Raw genomic sequence first — 19,252 nt, 5'->3', positions numbered from 1 at the left:
GCTGTTCTGCTTTGTTAGTTCTGTTCATTTTTCGCTTTCAAGTAAAATGAAGGGGACTTGGTTCTTTAGTCCCAAGCATGTATTGAAAGTATTGAACTGCAGGATAACTTCATGAAAAATATATAAAAACTAGGGCTGTCAGCATTAACGCGTTAATGGCGATGCGATTAAGGGCCGAGCATAACGCGTTCATTGTTTTTAATCACATTAATGGCTTGCCGCCATTTATTAATTTATTTTTACACCTCACTCGGCTTCGTGTCGTACCTAACGACGCCCCTAGCTGTTCTAAAATCACTAGACTCTAGCTAGGCTACTATTTTGACCCTTTGCCGCACCTTTACTTATCATCAAGCTGCCATAGTTCCTCGTTTTTTATTTTCCAAAACTCCCGGACGGCTCAGTAGACAAGTCAAAAGCCATATGCACATTGTGTAAAGCCGAATTAAAATATCACCGAAGCACGTCAAGCTTGAGCTACCACCTACGAGCTAAGCTAAGTTAACGTGACTCAGGTTAATGCTACCCACTCAGGCAAAGTACTATTTTGGAGAGTGCTACTAGTTGCCGACATGTGGATGAAACCAAATCCCCAAAAATTACTACAGCTCTTGCAAAATGGGCGGCAACTAACTGCAGACCTGTCAGCATCGTAGAGGACTCGGGTCTTAAAGACGTACTACGGTTGGCATGTTCTGAATTGTGCAATAATGACAGATTCACACATTTTTCTTTTGTTTTGTTTACAAGTTCATAAATAATCTTTCTTTGCATTCATTTGATTCGCAATCAAGATAGCCTGGTAAAATTACTTTCCATTGTTAATATGTACTTAAAAACAGTTCTGAAATGCAAAATAATAGAATTTTAATCATGTGATATAACATGCGATTAATCGCGATTAACTATAGAAGTTCAGCGATTGATTACGATTAAGAAAAATGTATCGTTTGACAGCCCTAATAAAAACACAAAACTCAGGATTCTGAATAGCTACAGACAGCAGCATCATTTCTCATGACATATTTTGACAAGGCAAAAGGGCGAAATGCTTTCTCATTCTGTGACAGCTTGTGGCCTCAATGTGCAATTTGGAAAATTCAGACCTCATAAATAAGAGCTGAAGTTTGTATGTTTTATCTTACAACAAAAAGAGAATAACTACCATTGTGAATATGTGAGTAATGACGCACCCTTTTGTGCAATATTCTGCAGTTTTCAGAGCAAGCCCCAGTGACTTCAGACTAACATCTGAGTCTGCAGGGTTTCATAACGTGGTTCTATTTACGCTCTTTCCTTCACTGTAATGTTTTTTGCATTGGGAATGGCTTGATGTGTGTTCGTGAAAAGAAGATAACTGAGCCCTTTTTCAACTTGTTTCTTTTAGTTTTGACTCTCAAACTTCCTGGTTAAATAACAGTTAAATAAACAATCTCTACTGGCATCAGAGACTTGTAGCATAAATCACAGGCAAGCCATTCTGACCAATCATCACAGTATGTGCGGTCACCACGTGGTGTTTCACTGCAGGGCTCGGATTAACTCGACTCTACTTGCTTTTTTTGGTTTTCCATTAACAAAAGTTGTAGATAGTACCTGATACTTTTTATGGTACTACCTTAGTCGAGGTTCCAAGCGAGCTGAGCCGATACTAAAAGGTGGAGTTAAAACACTGCAGACCACTGATTGGTCAGAGAGAATAGTCACTAGCGCGGCACGGGATATTCTGCACATACCCGTGACTTTTAAATAGCCAAGCTGCCAACAATAGCAACAGCAATGTTTTTATTCACTTGACCCAGTACAATTGACAAAGTGCAGATGTTCTTCTATTTGGTTGCCGATGAAAGAATCTCAACCCGGTCTCACGCCATTTCGTGAAATGGTCACCTTATTTTAATTTATTGATTTGTGTACAGGTCACGATTTTCTCGTTTATTTCGTATGCAGGTCACGATTTTCGAACGTGACCATTTCACGAACTGCCATGACACTGGGCTGCTCTGGGGGATGCAACAACAGGGAAATGAATAATAAAAATGAGAATAACGCAGAAAGGAACTGCAACACGCGGGACGCGATCCACGAACCCCGTCTCTGGGGTGAAAGTCCTGTGTTGTTTGACCCATCCAAAATGAAATTGAATTGAATTGAAAGTGAGGAAAAACAGTGTGTCAGTGTGTTTTTCTCTGATCCTGAGTGTGTCCCTCCAGCTTTGAAATGAAAAGCTCTTCCCTGGCAGACTTTTTTTTTTTTATTAGGCTACTGTCCACTATTTCCAACTTTACTCCAGGGCACATATTGCAACAGTGAATTTATCTCAGTGAATGAATGAAGTTGGCATTTGTTTTACAGTCTGTGGTTGGGATAGATTATCTGTCTACTGTTAACTACCTGCTGCTGCTGTCAGGCTCACATCCGTAAGTGGGAAAACAGACGATATAATGTAAAAACTCAAAGCTGGCTATATCCTATATACATCCTTTATTCTTTTTCTCAAACTTGCAAATGTTCATTCAGCTGCCAAATCAATCAATTTATTTGTCACATAAAGTCATATAAAATATTTTAAATAAAAAATAAAAAAATAAATTAAATGTTACCCAGCTTGCCATGTTCAATGTGTGTTAAAATAAAAGTCTGTGTGTTGGCTTTTCTTTCACTTTTCCACATGCAACGCTGGATGCTTTGCAAATCTGTATGTACGTTGGGGAATGGAAAGAGGACATGGCAGATAAAAAAAAAGTGGAAATAAAGCCTTTGTTATGGCTGCCTGGCCGATAACTAAACTGAAACTGAAATCTGTGATCTTGCTGCGTGCAATATGAACTTCACTGTTGTTTCATGGATGCCAATGAATATTACAAATGTTTCCATTTTTTTTGGTTGGATTATTCCTTTACTTCTCACCTTGTCCTGATCTTTAATGTAAGTTTCAGTCTTTAAAAGTGTAACGACCAACCACACATGCATACAGGCAGTTGATTGAAGAAACGCACACACAGAATCCACAGAAGCCACAGCAACGGTGTGAGACAAATATATACACAGGAAATGCCTCCCACACGCTTGCCCCTAGTACTTGCTCTCTCGCTCTCTCTCTCTCTCTCTCTCTCTCTCTCTGAACATTACTCATGGTGGTGTGTTGCTGAGCAGCAGCCAGTCGTATTTTTCCCCTCGCCGAGCTCACTCTCATCCTCTGCTCTGACTCTCTCGGCTCCGCGGACAGGCGAGACCTCTCCTCTCTTGCTCCTCTTCTTCTCTCTCTCTCCTCTTCCTGTCTGTTATTTCATTGCATCTTCTACCTTTAGCTGTTTTTTTTTTTTTTTTTACATTTCTCCCTCTATCTCCCCCCACCCACCCCCCTGTGCCAGGGGCATTAGTGGGGGTCCCAGAGAGTGTGTGTGTGGGAGTGAAAGTGTTGGGTTTCGGCATGGAAGCAATGGCACTGTATACGTTTCGTGCCACAGAGGGTGATGAACTCAGTTTCAACAAGGGAGACTTGCTCAAGGTAAAGGAAATGTATCTATTTATCTATCTAGCTCTCTCTCTATCTATCTATCTATCTATCTATCTATCTATCTATCTATCTATCTATCTATCTATCTATCTACCAACCATACTTCTAGATCAGAACAGAGTAGTGGACCAACAGATTAGCCACCTCTCTCTCTCTCTCTCTCTCTCTCTCTCTCTCTCTCTCTCTACCTCCTCTGTGATAATTACAACAATTATAACTTTAGCGTCCACAACTCTTGACTCTGTATCCAGGTGCCGCTGCTGCTGACTAAAGAAAGAGCAGTATGGGAAACCAGGAAACAGACAACCTGAACACGTGTTGAATGTTACAAACATTTTTCAACTGAGAAAGGGATTGGAAGCTAAAAAAAAAACCCTTTCCAGGAATATGATATTTATACTGCCACAGTTTTAAAACAATGCGTGTTGCATCCTGTAGCAAAATGACACTAGTTTAAAGGAATAGTTTGACATTTTGGGAAATACAATTATTTTCTTTTTTACTGATTGGAAGATATCTCATTTGTTTAATTTGCACAGACACAGTAAAAAATGACCTGGGGTGGTATGTTATGTGCGGGACTGTTTCTTGCCCGGGGCCAGTAACTTCCTGGAGTTTCTGATCTGGTGTTTGCACTCTCTATGCTAAGCTACGCTAACCGACTACTGGCTGTTGCCTCATATTTATCCTCTCACATAACTCTTTGCGAGAAAATAAAAAAATAAAAAGAAGTGCGTTTTCCAAAATGACAGAATATTCTTTTTTGGATGTTTTGGATGCAAAACAAACATTCTTTTTAAAGCTACAGCTGTTTCTGATGGATAACGGGCCATATGCAGTGCTGAGATAGTTCCTGCACAGCTGGAAATTACTGTAGGAGAAAATCGTCCCTCTAAGACATCAGCAGTAAACCTCAGGATTAAAGTGCAAGAGATTCTCTCCAGACTTACACTATGGCACCAGCTGGTCATAATGTACACGGACAAATTCATGGCAGAAGAAACAGGACTTAGCCTCAGCAGAGCAGAGTGCAATGCTGCTGCAGGACAAGTTTCTGGGGCAGCTCTTCTTCTCTCTGAGAAAACCCTTATGCTCATAATCATATTGCTATGGTCACTTGCACATACCATACATCACTAGTTTGTGAAAGGCATTGAAATGATAAATGAGGCAAGTGGATGGAAAAACCTCATCAACAAAAAAAAAACATGACATGTCAAACAGGATAATGCCAGAGAGTGGAATTTACCTTTGATTGTACAAAGAATTACCACAAAGAATAAAGCAGCTTCTTTCGTGTCGTACAGATCTTGATGGCTTTTGTTTTGGAAGCAAGTGAAAGAAAGACACAACTCATAGGCCTACTATTTTTCTCTTTTAAACACAGCTGTTTGCAGGATGCATGGGGATGAAGTAAAGCATCTATTTGTGGCTATGTAAGATAAATAACTGTAATATGACGATGCTGAAACAAAGTAAAGCCACCAATGTGTATTCTAATATTGATGTAAAACTAAGTCTTTCAATGTATTTCATAAATAAAATAGGCATATCACATACCTGTCTGGAGGAACAGGGCCAATTCAGGATCGTTTTGAATCCTTTCAAATCTGACCGACCAAGGTTGACTCATGTTATTGTCACTTTCCTTTTAGCTTTTTTTGTTCTTTAGACAATTGATTCACTTTTTTGCTAATTCTGCCCCAGTATCAGCCACAACCACCAGGATTTTTAAAATTAATATGAGTTCCCATGAGGTCATAAGGAGGAAGGTTACCTCCCCTTTCTCTGCTTTGCCCGCCCAGAAAATTTGGCCCACCCATGAGAAAGAGAGAGACATCATGGCTTGCAAACAAGCAAAGTGGCAGTTGGTCAAGACCACACCCCCACCCTCCACCTTGCCCCCCCCTCTCCTCCTCAATAGCATTTAAAGCTACAGACACATAAATGGCACATACTAAGGAAAGCTCATTGTGGGACTGGCTCTAGTGGCTGTAATTCTGCACCAAGACTGAATTTCAGGAAAGAGACTTCAGATACAGTATTAGGGGACCACTAAGGTCTATATAAAAGAGACTTCAGATACAGTATTAGGGGACCACTAAGGTCTATATAAAAGAGACTTCAGATACAGTATTAGGGGACCACTAAGGTCTATATAAAAGAGACTTCAGATACAGTATTAGGGGACCACTAAGGTCTATATAAAAAGAGACTTCAGATACAGTATTAGGGGACCACTAAGGCCTATATAAAAGAGACTTCAGATACAGTATTAGGGGGACCACTAAGGTCTATATAAAAGAGACTTCAGATACAGTATTAGGGGACCACTAAGGCCTATATAAAAGAGACTTCAGATACAGTATTAGGGGACCACTAAGGCCTATATAAAAGAGACTTCAGATACAGTATTAGGGGACCACTAAGGCCTATATAAAAGAGACTTCAGATACAGTATTAGGGGACCACTAAGGTCTATATAAAATCATCCAAAAAGCAGCATGTCATAGGACCTTTAACTGGCTAACTTATACAACTCGACAAAACTTTGCCTAGGAAAATGTAAACAAAAGCTCTTCCGGTCTGTATGCCGTAAATCGTTTTGGAACAGGCATTAAGAATAGGTATAAGTATATAAAAATAGCCAATCTTCTTGCTAATGGTCTCGTTAGGTCATAGAGAGTCATCAGTATTAAACTGAGTTTCATAAACAGTTACTGTAAAAACTCCTTGTAGCTGCTTTAAAACACTGTTAAGCTTATGTGCCATGTTTTCTTTCTCCCCACTGAGAGAAACTGCTGTCTAGTCTCAGCCAAACAGCTCTGGTTCAGACTTGGGTCAAACTGTCCTTTTAAATAATTCCTCACAATTCTTTATTCCTGCTCACTGCAACAGATCGCCAGGGCTTTACAATATCACAACAACTCATATAGCGTCATGCGAAATGTCCATCATTTATAACAATCCTGTCACTACTTACTAGAGTTTTTGTCTTTCATTCTATTGGAGTGCATTGTTATCCTCATTCCTGTTGTGCAGTGGCCATGGTTCAAAAAGACTGACTGGAGTGTATACCCGTAATTAAATGATAAAAATAGCTTCATAGTAGTAGTAGTAGAAAGTAGCTGCTATGACTGCTGCTATGATTCTGTTTAAACCTGGAAGACAGTGCGGCCAAGTGTAACACAAGGGACACAAATTGGAGTGTAAAAACACACGTTTCTTTTGTTCTCCAAACCCCAACACATTCAGTTCAGTTGGATTTGGACTGTGTGACAGATTCCTCTGTCACTGGCAGCAACTAAAATCATAGGGAGTAGCCTAATGATGTAATACGCTAAAGAAAAGTGCTACTTTTTAAGACCCAATCCCAGAAACAGCCTGTGTTTCTGTGTGCCTGACTGGCACCTCCAGGTGCAGGGAATCACCTGACTGGTTTCAGCCTCATTAAAAGTTCAGATATTTACAGTCTAGTGCAGATGTTCATGTCAGAAATGTTGTATTTTTCCTTGATTCAGTATGACTGTTATTTTAAGGGTGTGTTATGTAATTGTTAAATCCATTAGTATGGTCTGGAAGGAGCTGAGTCAGTCACCGTTGAATCAGTGGGGGTTGTCATGGATAAACATCCTAAATATACATATCCAACATACAAATGAAGAAGAAGGAAATATTTCGTTTTCGGATTTGACTGAGCTCTGACTGACTGTTTCATTTCCAAAAAGGAGTTTGAACGTAAAAACGTTTTTTTTTTTTTTTTCCCATGATGCAGGACTTTACCAAAAGATTTAGATTTTATAGATTTTAGATTTAACTAGGCTAATAAATGGTCTTGTCTGCAGTGAGTAAAGGGGAAGAGTAATCAGCTTGATTTCATTGCACATTCAGGAGCTTTTGATGCATCTGTAACGAAACGTTGGAGCTGTTCGCCAAACGACCGACCAATCAGCGTTGGTTTTGAGGCGGGTTTAGGTGTGACGCAACGAGAAGCAACTGTTCAGTCTACACAACATGGCGGCTTCAATGGTTTTATCCAAATTAGAAAGTATTCCTTCATTGAAAGAAGAGCAAAAAAACGGCACTGGAGGCCTTTCTCGGGGGAAAAGATGTTTTTGCTCTTCTCCCGACTGGTTTCGGCAAGAGTTTGATATATCGTTGATCTGATTGGTTGATTTGGCCCGTCTATTACCAACATAGGTGGTGATAGACAGATGGTTTATTCAGTCAGCTAACCAGTATTTTCACCCCTTCCCAAAAGTTCTTCAAAGGAAAGTTTCCAGATGGATATGCCGAGCAAATGCGAGGCAATCCATTTGGCGGAGTCAGGTTAGGAGTGGGCGCACATATATAAAGAGGTTTACTCCTCGACGCAGCGGCCGCGGGTTCGACTCCGACCTGCGGCCCTTTGCTGCATGTCATTCCCCCTCTCTCTCTCCCCTTTCATGTCTTCATCTGTCCTGTGAAAATAAAGGCCTAAAAATGCCCAAAACAATAATCTTAAAAAAAAAAGAAAAAAAAGTTACCGTCGGTGGTAAACCACCACTCCACCACTAGCTGCTAGGTACAAAAAGGATCGAACGCCGCCATTGTTTGATTGGGAAAGTTTCAAAACTACCCGCTTCTGGGTTATTTTGGTCAATTAAGTACAGATACCCAGCCCTAGTCTGTAGGTCACAGAGTCAGGGTGATGAATTAACTGAGGACTAAATTTGGGCATGTGAATATGTCTTGAGACAATCAAAAAAGTTGTATTGCAGTAAAAATATAGCAAGGGGCTGCAAACTTCTTATTTAAATGAAATGTTTTTCTGCCTGACATCGAAGCCAACAGCTGAGTGAAAGGGCAATCATTCAGTTCTGTGATTGAACAATGATTGATACTATGAGCAGTAAATCATTCCACAGCATGCAACACATTTTAAAATGCTCGTACAATTGCACAGAGCGCCCATTATAGTAGGCGGTGCATGAAATGAAGTTCCTAAAGGCATCGAGGGGACAGGACAAGTTTTTCGGCAGATGGGCAGTGTTGCTAAATGAGTTTTCCCATCACACAGTCGCATTAAAAGCAGGATACATTTCATTTGTACATGTTTTAACTCTATGTCACGCTCTGCTTGCTATCAGTTTTAATGTCCATAGTTTATTTGAGTTTGACTGATAAAACATAGCAGTGCTGTGATAAACCTTAGCTCTGTAGTTGAGATAAAGAAAATAAAAGGTTTATGAATCACTGCAAACCAAGCAGAGCAAACAAAACAACAGCTTAAAATATTAAAATGACAAGGAATGGCACAGCTGGATTAGAATACTGAATATAAAAATGACAACAGAACAGGAAAAAAACAGCGATAAGGCCAAGGAAATGAGACAGGATATAACGGGTAAACATTAAAGCAGTAGAGCTGGAGCACATCAGGTGACAGTGTGTCCCTCACTGCATTTGTCACCCTGGTGTTTCTAAGCTTGTTTAAAAACTGTCTATCAGAAACATTCGTTTACAACATTTCCAGTCCAACTTTGATTGAAAATTATGCTCAGGTATAGGTCACACACTTCTGCTCTGTTACAGTATGTGCAGGGACATGGGGTAGTGCAAATCAGATGTGTTTGCTGCCTCTCATGTGTGTGTAGTCATGAAGGGCTTTATGTGGCAGTTGTGAGTCAACGACGGCCTCGCTTCACACAGCAATGGTTGAAAGCCACTGCACCGGATAATAGAAGAAGCGAGGCCGGGCGAGGAGATTGATATACAGCGAGCGAGAGAGAGAAATGACGGTGACCTTTCACCCGATAGTAATAGGCTGCGTCAACATCATTATGGGCAATATTTCATCTGTGTGTGTGTGTGTGTGTGTGTGTGTGTGTGTGTGTGTGTGTGTGTGTGTGTGTGTGTGTGTGTGTGTGTGTGTGTGTGTGTGTGTGTTTGCTCCTAGATCACCAACATGGAGGATGATCCTAACTGGTACACAGCTGAGCTCCACAACAGAAAAGGCTTTGTGCCGAAAAACTACATCAACCTGCGGCCACACGCGTAAGTGCGCACGCACGCACACACACGCACACACACACACGCACGCACGCACGCACGCACGCACGCACGCACGCACACACACACACACACACACACACACGCACATCTTCAACTCATCTGTAAAGTAGATGAATCCATTTCACACATCCAGCACTGGTCTATCTAAACAGCTCATCAGTGAGTGTGTGTGCCGTTCGGGGCGTTTTCTGCTCTGCTTTGGACATCTGCACCCCGGCATAAGGCAGGCTTTCCCAAAGGGACAAACTCACTTATGTAATCCCGCATGATACAGCCGTGCGTGTGTGTGCGTGTTTACAGTGAAGCTGCTGGTACACACTGTATCTCCATCAGATGGTCATACACCAGCTGGGTTCTACTTTTTGCAGTGACAAACACTAAACTGGCAACGAAGCCACTGCAGAGGCTCTGACTCGTTAATGAACACTGCTGCATGGTCCAGTCGGAGCTGTCTAGTTAAGTTTGTGCACAGCGTAAGGAGATGTGCTGTCTGCGAGGGTTTTTCCTCCTCTACATTTTCTTCACCGAGCCAGAATTCTGACCGCTATGACCTCAACCAAGAGAGTCATATAATGTGGCCTCCATACTGGATGTGCTTTTCCCTCATTTCAGCCATCAATCTGACTGCAGAGCACAACCTCATGAAAGCAGAATGTAATTTATACAAACCTTGCATCCAAAGAAACTGCTCTACTACAAGCAAGACTAATGAGCAAAAAAAGAAAAAGAAATGAAAAATGGCACTATTACTTTTGCTCGACAGCTGACAACTGAATTCTGGCCTTTTGGGATTTGTTTTGCATGCATATTTAGCAGCATGTTTAAAAATAACTTCACAAATGTGGCTAATTTTACTTTCTTTCCTGCTCAAATTCTCTTTTATTTCTCTGTCAGCATTGATCTGTACTGTTGTCTGCTTCTTTAGTCTCATCATCACCACTGAAAATACAAACATAAAAAGTTATCAAATACAAGAATTAATCATTTAATGCGTGCATAATTGTGTTGCAGCTGCACAGACCCCAAGAACAGCACAGTTCACACGCACAAAACAGTAAAATCAACTTTCTTCGTTCTTTCTTTCTTTCTTACTTACTTGCTTCCTGTTTTCTTCCTTGCTTCCAGCTGGTTTGCCGGTCGTATATCTCGCGGTGTGGCAGAAAGTCGACTCAGACACAGGGAGTGCGGGGCTTTTCTGGTCCGAGAGAGTGAGAGCGCCCCTGGAGAGTTCTCCATGTCTGTCAGGTAGGAGATAAAGGATCAGCAAGGGTCCATATTTTTTCACATTCATACATTGCTGTTGTCTTAGGTTGCTTTCTATATACCAAATTGACGTATGTACTCTTTTTTTATTACATAGTATTTCTATTCTCCATGCATCCTGTTATTACTGCAATAGCCCTTCTCCACAGGGATCATTAAAGCTTAATTACATCCCTTCTAATGCAATCTAATTTAATTAGCAGATCTATGCAAACTGTATGCACACATCCCTGCACATGCAGCACTGTTGTCCCTTGTTTGCTTGTTAATAAAATGTTGAGTGTGTGCAGAGGAGGAGTGTTAGAGGATAAGGTTTGGGGAGAATGGTAAGAGGATCTGCAACCCCTCTGGCCCTGTGTGAGCTAATCCTGTCTGGCACACCGCAGCATCTGGAGCTGCCGATGGGGCCGATCAGTTGTCTTGTCGGGAGGGATGGCGGTCAGGGATGCAGCTGAGGCTCGGTGTTGTGCTCCTGGGGGCTGTGTGGATATTGGAGGTGGAGAGTCAGGATGTGTGGGGGGGATTTGGAGTCAAAAGTTTGGCACTGAAAGCCAGACCTTGAAGTAAGGGCTGGCTCTTCTCTGGGCTGCTGGGGCTGTAGGAAGGACCTGGCTCAACCTGAATTTGTGGGTTGTTGTTGTGGTGATATCTTCTGGGTGGATTAAGGACCGGCCTTTGGACGTATTAAGGCAGGAAAGGGAAGCATTAAGGGAATCAAAAGGGAAAATTAGAAGGAAGGAAGGGAAGGGAGGTGCTGTGTGTAAAGCAGGTCTGCCAAGAAGGGACAGGGAGGCGTTTGATGCTACTGTTTTTTTTTGTTTGTTGATGCCTCTCTGGCTGTTGTTGCTGGATGGTGTAGCAGCTTGAAAATTGGGTCAGGTGTGTGTGTGTGTGTGTGTGTGTGCTGACAGCACCCCCGTCAGAGGAGACGTTCTGACGTTCGCCTCAGCTCGGTCGGGCTTTGACCTCTTAAGTTAGAAATCATGCAACACTGTGAATGTGGCGAAAGGTAAGGTTTGTGACGCGTTCATAATGAACATCTCAGGGTCAGTTTCACCTCCATTTATTATTACTTGGATAATTTGGGTTGCGATGAAAAGTTTGAATTGTCGTTTTAAAGTCAAGGAGAGGCGCCATGGTTCAATCGTCCATCATGGAAGTATTTTATGGTGTCTATGTGTAGGGATGTTAGGATTGGGTATCACTATGACATGTTGTTGTGGTCATAACTAATTATATTACAACAAAATGATTTGTCCATTCGGTTAGCTGGGCTTTCAGTTCACTTTGACTCAGCAGCAGATTCACCCAAAGGAGTTTTGTCTTTTTTGAATCCACAATGCTCTAATACATGATGTAGTTTGAAAAAGAAAAAGAATTGTCTTCAGAAAAAGAGCCGAGGTGCATCAGCATAGTTAAAAGGTAGTATGTTGTAGTCCTGTTTTTTGTTGGTGGAGTGTTTTTCAAACTCTCTCTCATAATTTCTCATTTCCTTGTTCACACTGCCACAATCACTGTCAATATGAGTCCTTCTTCCACCTACACATACAAATTCACAACTGAATGTAACAACAGTTACAACTGTACACTGTCTCTGTGAGTTATCAATAGACACTCTAGGAAATCAGTAACTGAAGCAAAAGCAGACACATGGAGGGAAAGCAGATACACTCGAGCATTATAATAGTCACAACACAATATCTGCAGCTGCAACGCACCTTTTAATGATTTTAGTTGTGCGATCATTGTGTTTATCGAGGGCTTGGGCTTAATCTTTTCTCCTTGAAACAGTAGTCAAATTGTATGAGCAGACGTCACTTTATTTTTGATTGCTGGATGTTCTGTCTTGTGATAGAGCTTAAGGTTGTTTGACCACAGCTCAGTGCTTTTGACACATGGCTATGTGAACGGTATGAAGGTCAGCCCACGCACAAATGCACCCACACACACACACACACACGTGTGCAAATTATTTTTTCTGTGGCCTTTGTTTTGTATCTGCTTTCATATTCTAATCTGGTTTGTCTGAACCAAATGGCTGTGGACATCTTTGTGTGAGTGCGTGATAGCTTAAGCTCTGTGCATTCACTCTAATTTTTCAGGGAGGTCAATGTCCCTTCCTACCACTGCGCCATAGTGTGATGACTATAATACCACTACCTCCCTGGCCACATCTACACTAAAGCAAGCACATTTGAAACATTGGCAGTTTTCTTTGCCTTATGTCAACTTAAAGTCAACATTTCCAACCACAGTTAAGGCTCTGACACACCGACCCGACAGCCGACCGTCAGCAGAAAAGGCAGTCGGACTGATCAGTCGGCTCCCCGAGGTCAAAAAAGTGCCTCGGAACACACCGAAGCGACGCCGACTTGAGCATACGTTCTGCGCATGCGCGAGACGCAATACGTCTCCATAACAGCAGGTGGCGCTAATCTGTTTTGTCGCCCAAAAAATGAAAACCGGAAATGACGGAACATCTCTCTAGACCTAGTAAACACAGAGCACGCTGTCGTCAGTCATTGTTTTCATCAGAGAGTGTTGATAGTAGTCAAGAAGGATCGTTGTTGTCATTACTCGCTGAACGGAAGAAAATACTAGTAATAAGAAGATACTGGCGTTGTCAGCTCCGGTTTTCTCGTGCACTGATTCGCTAGTCAAGGGCTAGCACTCCACCAATCAGATTGGTCATTGAGTCCGACTGCCCACTGGATGATTCAACAAGTCAAATCGACCAAAATGAACGCCGATGGCTCCTCCGACTGACGCCACACACCGAACAGACTCGAGTCACCGACCTCGCCATACTGTCTGACGGCCGATAATCGGGTTGGTGTGTCAGCGCCTTAAAGATCCTCCCATAGCCACCCAGAACTGCTGCTGTGAAAATGCAAAAAGGAGCTCTGTTTTTTGCATTGCGTTTGTCTACTGTTATAGCATTTCAATGCTTCCAGCTGATGGCTCATGCAGCAAAGTGCTGAATCTGGCCGCTCATTCAGCTTCCTTGTCATTAGTCATCAAATGTCTGTTATCAGGGTCATTACTCCAAAGAGGAACCATAAGGGGAAACTTACCCTTAGGCTATGCTTATTTTACATGCAGCTACATAATCTTTTTTGAGTTTTAAGTAACACACGGCAGGTTCAGCGTCGCCTGAATGTCATCTCTTGTTATACAGTACAGTTTAGTTTAGTTGGACAGATTAATGCATGTGGAGAAAATGTGGGAAAGAATTGCATGACAGAGTTAGAAAGTGAGTCACTAAAGTTATCCAACACTGTTTGGGAATACATATATGGTGCTGGTGAAAATTAGCTTCATTGCCTTCAGGTGAAATTTTCCTTGAAGTTGTGTTCCTGATTTATGCTCCTCCAAGCCACTGAAGTTGACATTTTGGGAAATATTCTTATTTCCGGTGGAGAGTCAGATGGGAAGATTATCACCACTCAAATGTATGAGAGTGGCACCGATCTTCTTATCTAACTCTCAGATAGGGTGCTGGAGGGTTAGGAAATATCCCCAATAAAGACGTATTTCTCAAGATTTGCAGTAACCATAGAAAAACTATTATTTCTATTTTATTATGTTTTATTTTTTTTTATCTCTGCTATCAGTTTTGGAACCCAAAGAAAAGTGCTCTTCTTTTTCTCAATTGTCCTGTGTGAGGCTTTCACAGCTTACACCACAGCTCAATGGCACCAATAGAATACCACAGTTAAGTGACCAAAACACAATTGAGAGGGACTTGAGAGAGACAGAGACATAAATACAGAAGGAAATAGAGCGAAGAGGGGAGAATATAAAGAGAGATGAACAGAGACAGGAAAGAGCAAGCAGTGACTGCAGATAAAATAGACAGGAGAAGGAAGAGCTTATGGCAGGTGGAGGGGTGCATGAGTTCATTTTTTTTTCTTTCTCTTTTCTCATATTGACAGTGTATCTTAAATTAGACCAGCCCAGTCCTCCGGCAAAATCATTTTTTTATTCAATTTTTCTCACATTCTTTACTTATTCTATCCTTTGCCTTTTCTTTCGGTCCTTCTTTTCGTTGGATCTGGTGACGGAGTGGTACATAAAAAGTTTTGTAAAGACCCCATAAACGAAAAGCAATCTTATGTCGTAAAATCATAAATGCATGATTTTGTTTAGCCTTCAAGGGTCTTCATAAAACCAACTTAAAGGAATAGTTCGACATTTAAGGAAAGACAGCTGTAGCTTTAAAGGTACACTGTGTAGTATTTAAAGTATTTTATTAGCTAAAATCAATGTCTTCATTCATAAATATGTCCTCATTGGTGTAAAATGACCTCTGCCACTTACGAGGATCTGACTTATCCTCGTAAGTGAAGAATTTCTTATCTGTATTTACATTGGAAGGGCAAGTCCAAGGAGGCTTCCAAGACGTTCCGCCATTTTGAAAAACTATAATCACTGAGAGGGACATAAAGCACTAGCCTACCTGTCTAGCTAATCCATAACGCGTTTTCGTTCAGAGCCAGCGTCACGTGACTGAAACCAGCTGAAACGGAGAAGGAGATCAGTGAGAGGCGCTTGTCTTTGCCCCGGCAAATTTGAAAGCCTGCACTGCACTTTAGTTCATAATGGAGGATCATGCTTATGCCGAGCCACGGGAGAAGGAATCCTCGTCGCCAAAAAAGCGAAAATTGGAAGACATGTTGTCATAGCTTCTTGGTACATAACGGCTACCGTATAGTTGCCAGACCCATTTCAAAAAGCGAGGCGCTAGAGAGCACTATTCGTTTGAATGCAAAATACATTTTCACCGCTAGATGGGAGAAATTCCTACACAGTGTACCTTTAAGAAAATGTGTGATTTTGCATCGTATAGCAAAATTGGACTATAGTTTAAAATATAAGTGTGAAATAAACTTATTTGCTTTTTTTTTTTACTGAGTTACATGAACCGATTGATACCAATCTCATGTCTGTACGCTAAATACGAAGCTACAGTCAGCAGCAGGTTAGCTTAGCACAAAGACTGGAAACGGCTCAACTAACTCTTGGCAAGAAAGCGAAAAAGCATAATTCACAAAATGTCCAACTCTTCCTATAAGAATTTACCATATATAGCCGCCTACAAAATATGTATAATAAGCATGATAACAAATATAACACATTAGAATGTCACATTGCTAACTGTGTAACAAATCGCTATAGGCTGGTTTGGCTAGTAGGCCTATGAACTCAGAAAGTCAGCTTGGTAAATGTATAAGTAAATGTTCATTTTGTAAGGTTGAACTATACTGCAAAAGTGCTTTGAGTTTTACTTTTTTAAAGTAATTTACCTTTGTAGCGTATTAGTTGCCAGTTGCTAATATCCCAAATGTATCTCAACCAATGACGGAAGCTTTTGTCTGAACCCAGTCATTTCAGTTTGTCCTTAATTTTCAGTCTTACACAAAGTACTTCATAGCATTAATTGACAGTATAAGAATAAAAATTATACGTTATCTCAAAAGCAAAAAAAGTGATTTCTGCTTTGGTATGTATAATCAGTCTTTGTTTAGATAGGTGGTTGTTTTATTTATGATGATAGCTGACTTGAGAAGAGGCGCTTTCTCCCTCTCTTTGGACCATTTGATTTTCGTCTGAAAGGCTCCTTATTGGACCGTCAAGACACTTTGAGTAAATTGTCTCCACCAAGAATCTTTTATCACTTTTCCCCTCATTCGCTCCATCTCAGCAACCTCACACACACACACACACACTTCCTCCCTCACTCCTCATCCATCTATCGAAACAAGTGAAGGCGAATATTTATCAGTGCAGCAGGAGGAGCTGAACCTCTCACTCATTGACACGCTTGGTTGACACACTTTTACAAAAAAATCACACACGCACACACACACACACACACACACACACACACGTAAATGCTGATAATCTGTGATTTGCAGCGAGCATATGGGCTGACACACACTCTGATAACTCCTTGACATGACCATCAGTTACTGATAAACATACACACACACATGCATGCACGCACACACACACACACACACACACACACACACACACACACACACACACACAGTCACACATTGACAGCTGGAGGTGTCAGTGGTGCAGTGTTACATTCAAGATATCTGCAGCGGTTTAGAAATTGAACAGCAGATTAGAGAAGGGGGGTTGGCAGGATGAGAGACACAGAGAGAACAGGGAAGTGAAACTAGATTGATGGAGAGAAATTCGAGAGAAAGGTGGACAGAGAACTTTCAAGCATCTTGAGTTGTACTGGCGCAGACAGAGTAAAAGTTTTATAAATTACATTTGTCCTCATCTACAGCATATATTTCTCTATGTGTTCTATCTCTCTCACCCGTTTCCTTTTAGTTGGGAAAAGAAAATAATCTCTATCGCTGTGGGCCTTAATTACACTGGTTCAGGGAGATGAGAGGTTTGTGTGTGTGTGTGTGTGTGTGTGTGTGTGTGTGTGTGTGTGTGTGTGTGTGTGTGTGAGCGAGAGTTTGTGATCAAGTTGAGACAGATGCTGTCTGTGTTATGCACACTGGTTCTCTGATGTCTCTGTGTAATAATTAATAAAAACGTCTACATGGCATCACCTACCACTGATATAGCTGCAACATTACGTTTGTTTTCGCTTCTCCTCATTCTTCTCACTCTTTAAAGTTTTTTTTTTTTTTTTTTTCACTTTTGCAAGCCACTGCTGGTAATTGTTCATATAAATTAGAGTTTGTGTTCTCCACAATGTTTTTGTTGCCCGCTACTCAGTGATCATAATGATGATTCATGATGATGAGGAAACAACTCCCAATATGAGCAAAGTGAGTAAAAAAATACTATTATTAACTTTCCATTGTGCGTTTGACCTTATAATAGCGTGTAGGAGGTGATGATGTGAATTTTTCGTGTTACAGTTTGTCTTCGCCTGGGAAGGTGTTCAGTGTGCTGCATGAAGCTGAGATAGCTTGTCTTTGCAGGCTTGTTGTTTGGATTTGGGCCTCGGGCCGCTCTGTAGTTTGGGAAATCAGGACGTGATGCAGCAGCAACAGCAGTTTGTGGATGGCTACCGGAAACCGTAAAGTGCTCTAACATCCAGGGGATCACCAAAAAAAAAACATTAAGATGAATCGCGAGTTAACTAAATTATATTCAATCGTGCAATTGAATAGTTCAATTGTCTGTCATATATCTGTCATAAAATGATCTCATAGATTTTACAGACAAAAGAGATTTTCGTTTTAACAAGTTCTCCAAACCATACAATTATATTGGTTGTTTATACTTGCCATCCAATGAGACCCACAGTTTTCCGTCCTCATATCTAAACCAGAGAACGTAACCGTTGCGGTTTGAAACAGTTACGTAGTAGGCTTAGGCCTTACATTACTTCACTTGTGTTTGCGGGCGTCGCAGAACGTGACATAGTTCTGTTGGTCTGTAAAGTAAAAAAAAAAAAACTTGCTGTTTACTTTTCTTTTCAAATGGGACACAAACCCCAGGCTCCTGCTTGAAAGTCCTATGTTTGTTTGACGTATCCACCATCCTAAGTTAACTAAGTATTCCTTCATATATTATCTGGCATAAGTCTGCCAGAGATCTGTCCATTTTCTGGAAAACATCTTCCTTGATGCACCTTGTGAAAACCAACTTGTAACTTTCTATGTCATTTTTATTGCATTGTGCTTTTTATTTTCAGTGAGATTAGATTGTGTGTGTGTGTGTGTGTGTGTGTGTGTGTGTGTGTGTGTGCGTGCGTGCGTGCGTGCGTGCATGTTATCCTTGGCTTAATGTCAATCAAACAACCCTTGAATGAAATGGAAATCTCCACCAGGAAGTAGCCTAGGCCTAAACCCTGATTAAAAAAAGAAAAGTTGTTCATGTTTTTGGATTTGGAGCAGTTTTATTAGCCAGGACAACAGATCATTTTAAGCTATAGACTCGATAGGGATTTTTAAAAAGATATTTTATAATCAACCCAAAACAATCAAAAGCTATATGTTAGACATGGCATTGTTTAGGGCTGGGTATCGTAATACCCAGCCCTAAACCCAGCCCGTAATAAAACGATACCTGCATTTGATTATTTTTTGTACCCAGATAGAGAAAATAATACTATTTGTATGGTTCTGCTCGCAGCCAATCACCGCAAATGTTCTTTGATAATGCGACATGTGATTGGCCTACTACCGCAGCAGGTACAACCCACACAGTCTGTGGTGTGGTGAAGTCGAACGCAATGTATTTGTTGGCAGTTTAACGTGAAGAGTTGTATCCTCCATTCACATGGTGGGTATTGAATGAAGTAGCAATAAAAAAGGTATCAAATAAAGTACTACTGGTATCGGTATCACTTTAAGGTTACTGGTTTTGCTACTGGTATTGTAATTTGAGCAATACCCAGCCCTAGCATTGTTAGCCTACTATCACATA

At 41.1% G+C, this 19,252-nt stretch overlaps 1 protein-coding gene across 1 annotated transcript in view; it reads left to right on the top strand.

Annotated features, from left to right (window-relative positions):
- The first annotated feature begins 3,123 nt into the window (after positions 1 to 3,123).
- The window catches only part of grapa (GRB2 related adaptor protein a), a 36,197-nt gene continuing 20,068 nt past the window's right edge, over positions 3,124 to 19,252 (top strand). Inside the window, exons 1-3 of the mRNA XM_078269632.1 lie at positions 3,124 to 3,511; positions 9,459 to 9,556; positions 10,700 to 10,819. Coding sequence (XP_078125758.1) covers positions 3,434 to 3,511; positions 9,459 to 9,556; positions 10,700 to 10,819 — 296 coding nt within the window. The 5' untranslated portion in view covers positions 3,124 to 3,433. The remainder of the gene's footprint in view (positions 3,512 to 9,458; positions 9,557 to 10,699; positions 10,820 to 19,252) is intronic.

The sequence above is a fragment of the Sander vitreus genome, chromosome 15, assembly GCF_031162955.1.
Source record: "Sander vitreus isolate 19-12246 chromosome 15, sanVit1, whole genome shotgun sequence".
Taxonomy (NCBI): domain Eukaryota; kingdom Metazoa; phylum Chordata; class Actinopteri; order Perciformes; family Percidae; genus Sander; species Sander vitreus.
Note: the sequence above shows the minus strand (reverse complement) of the source record. Positions and strands in the feature narration are given on the sequence as shown.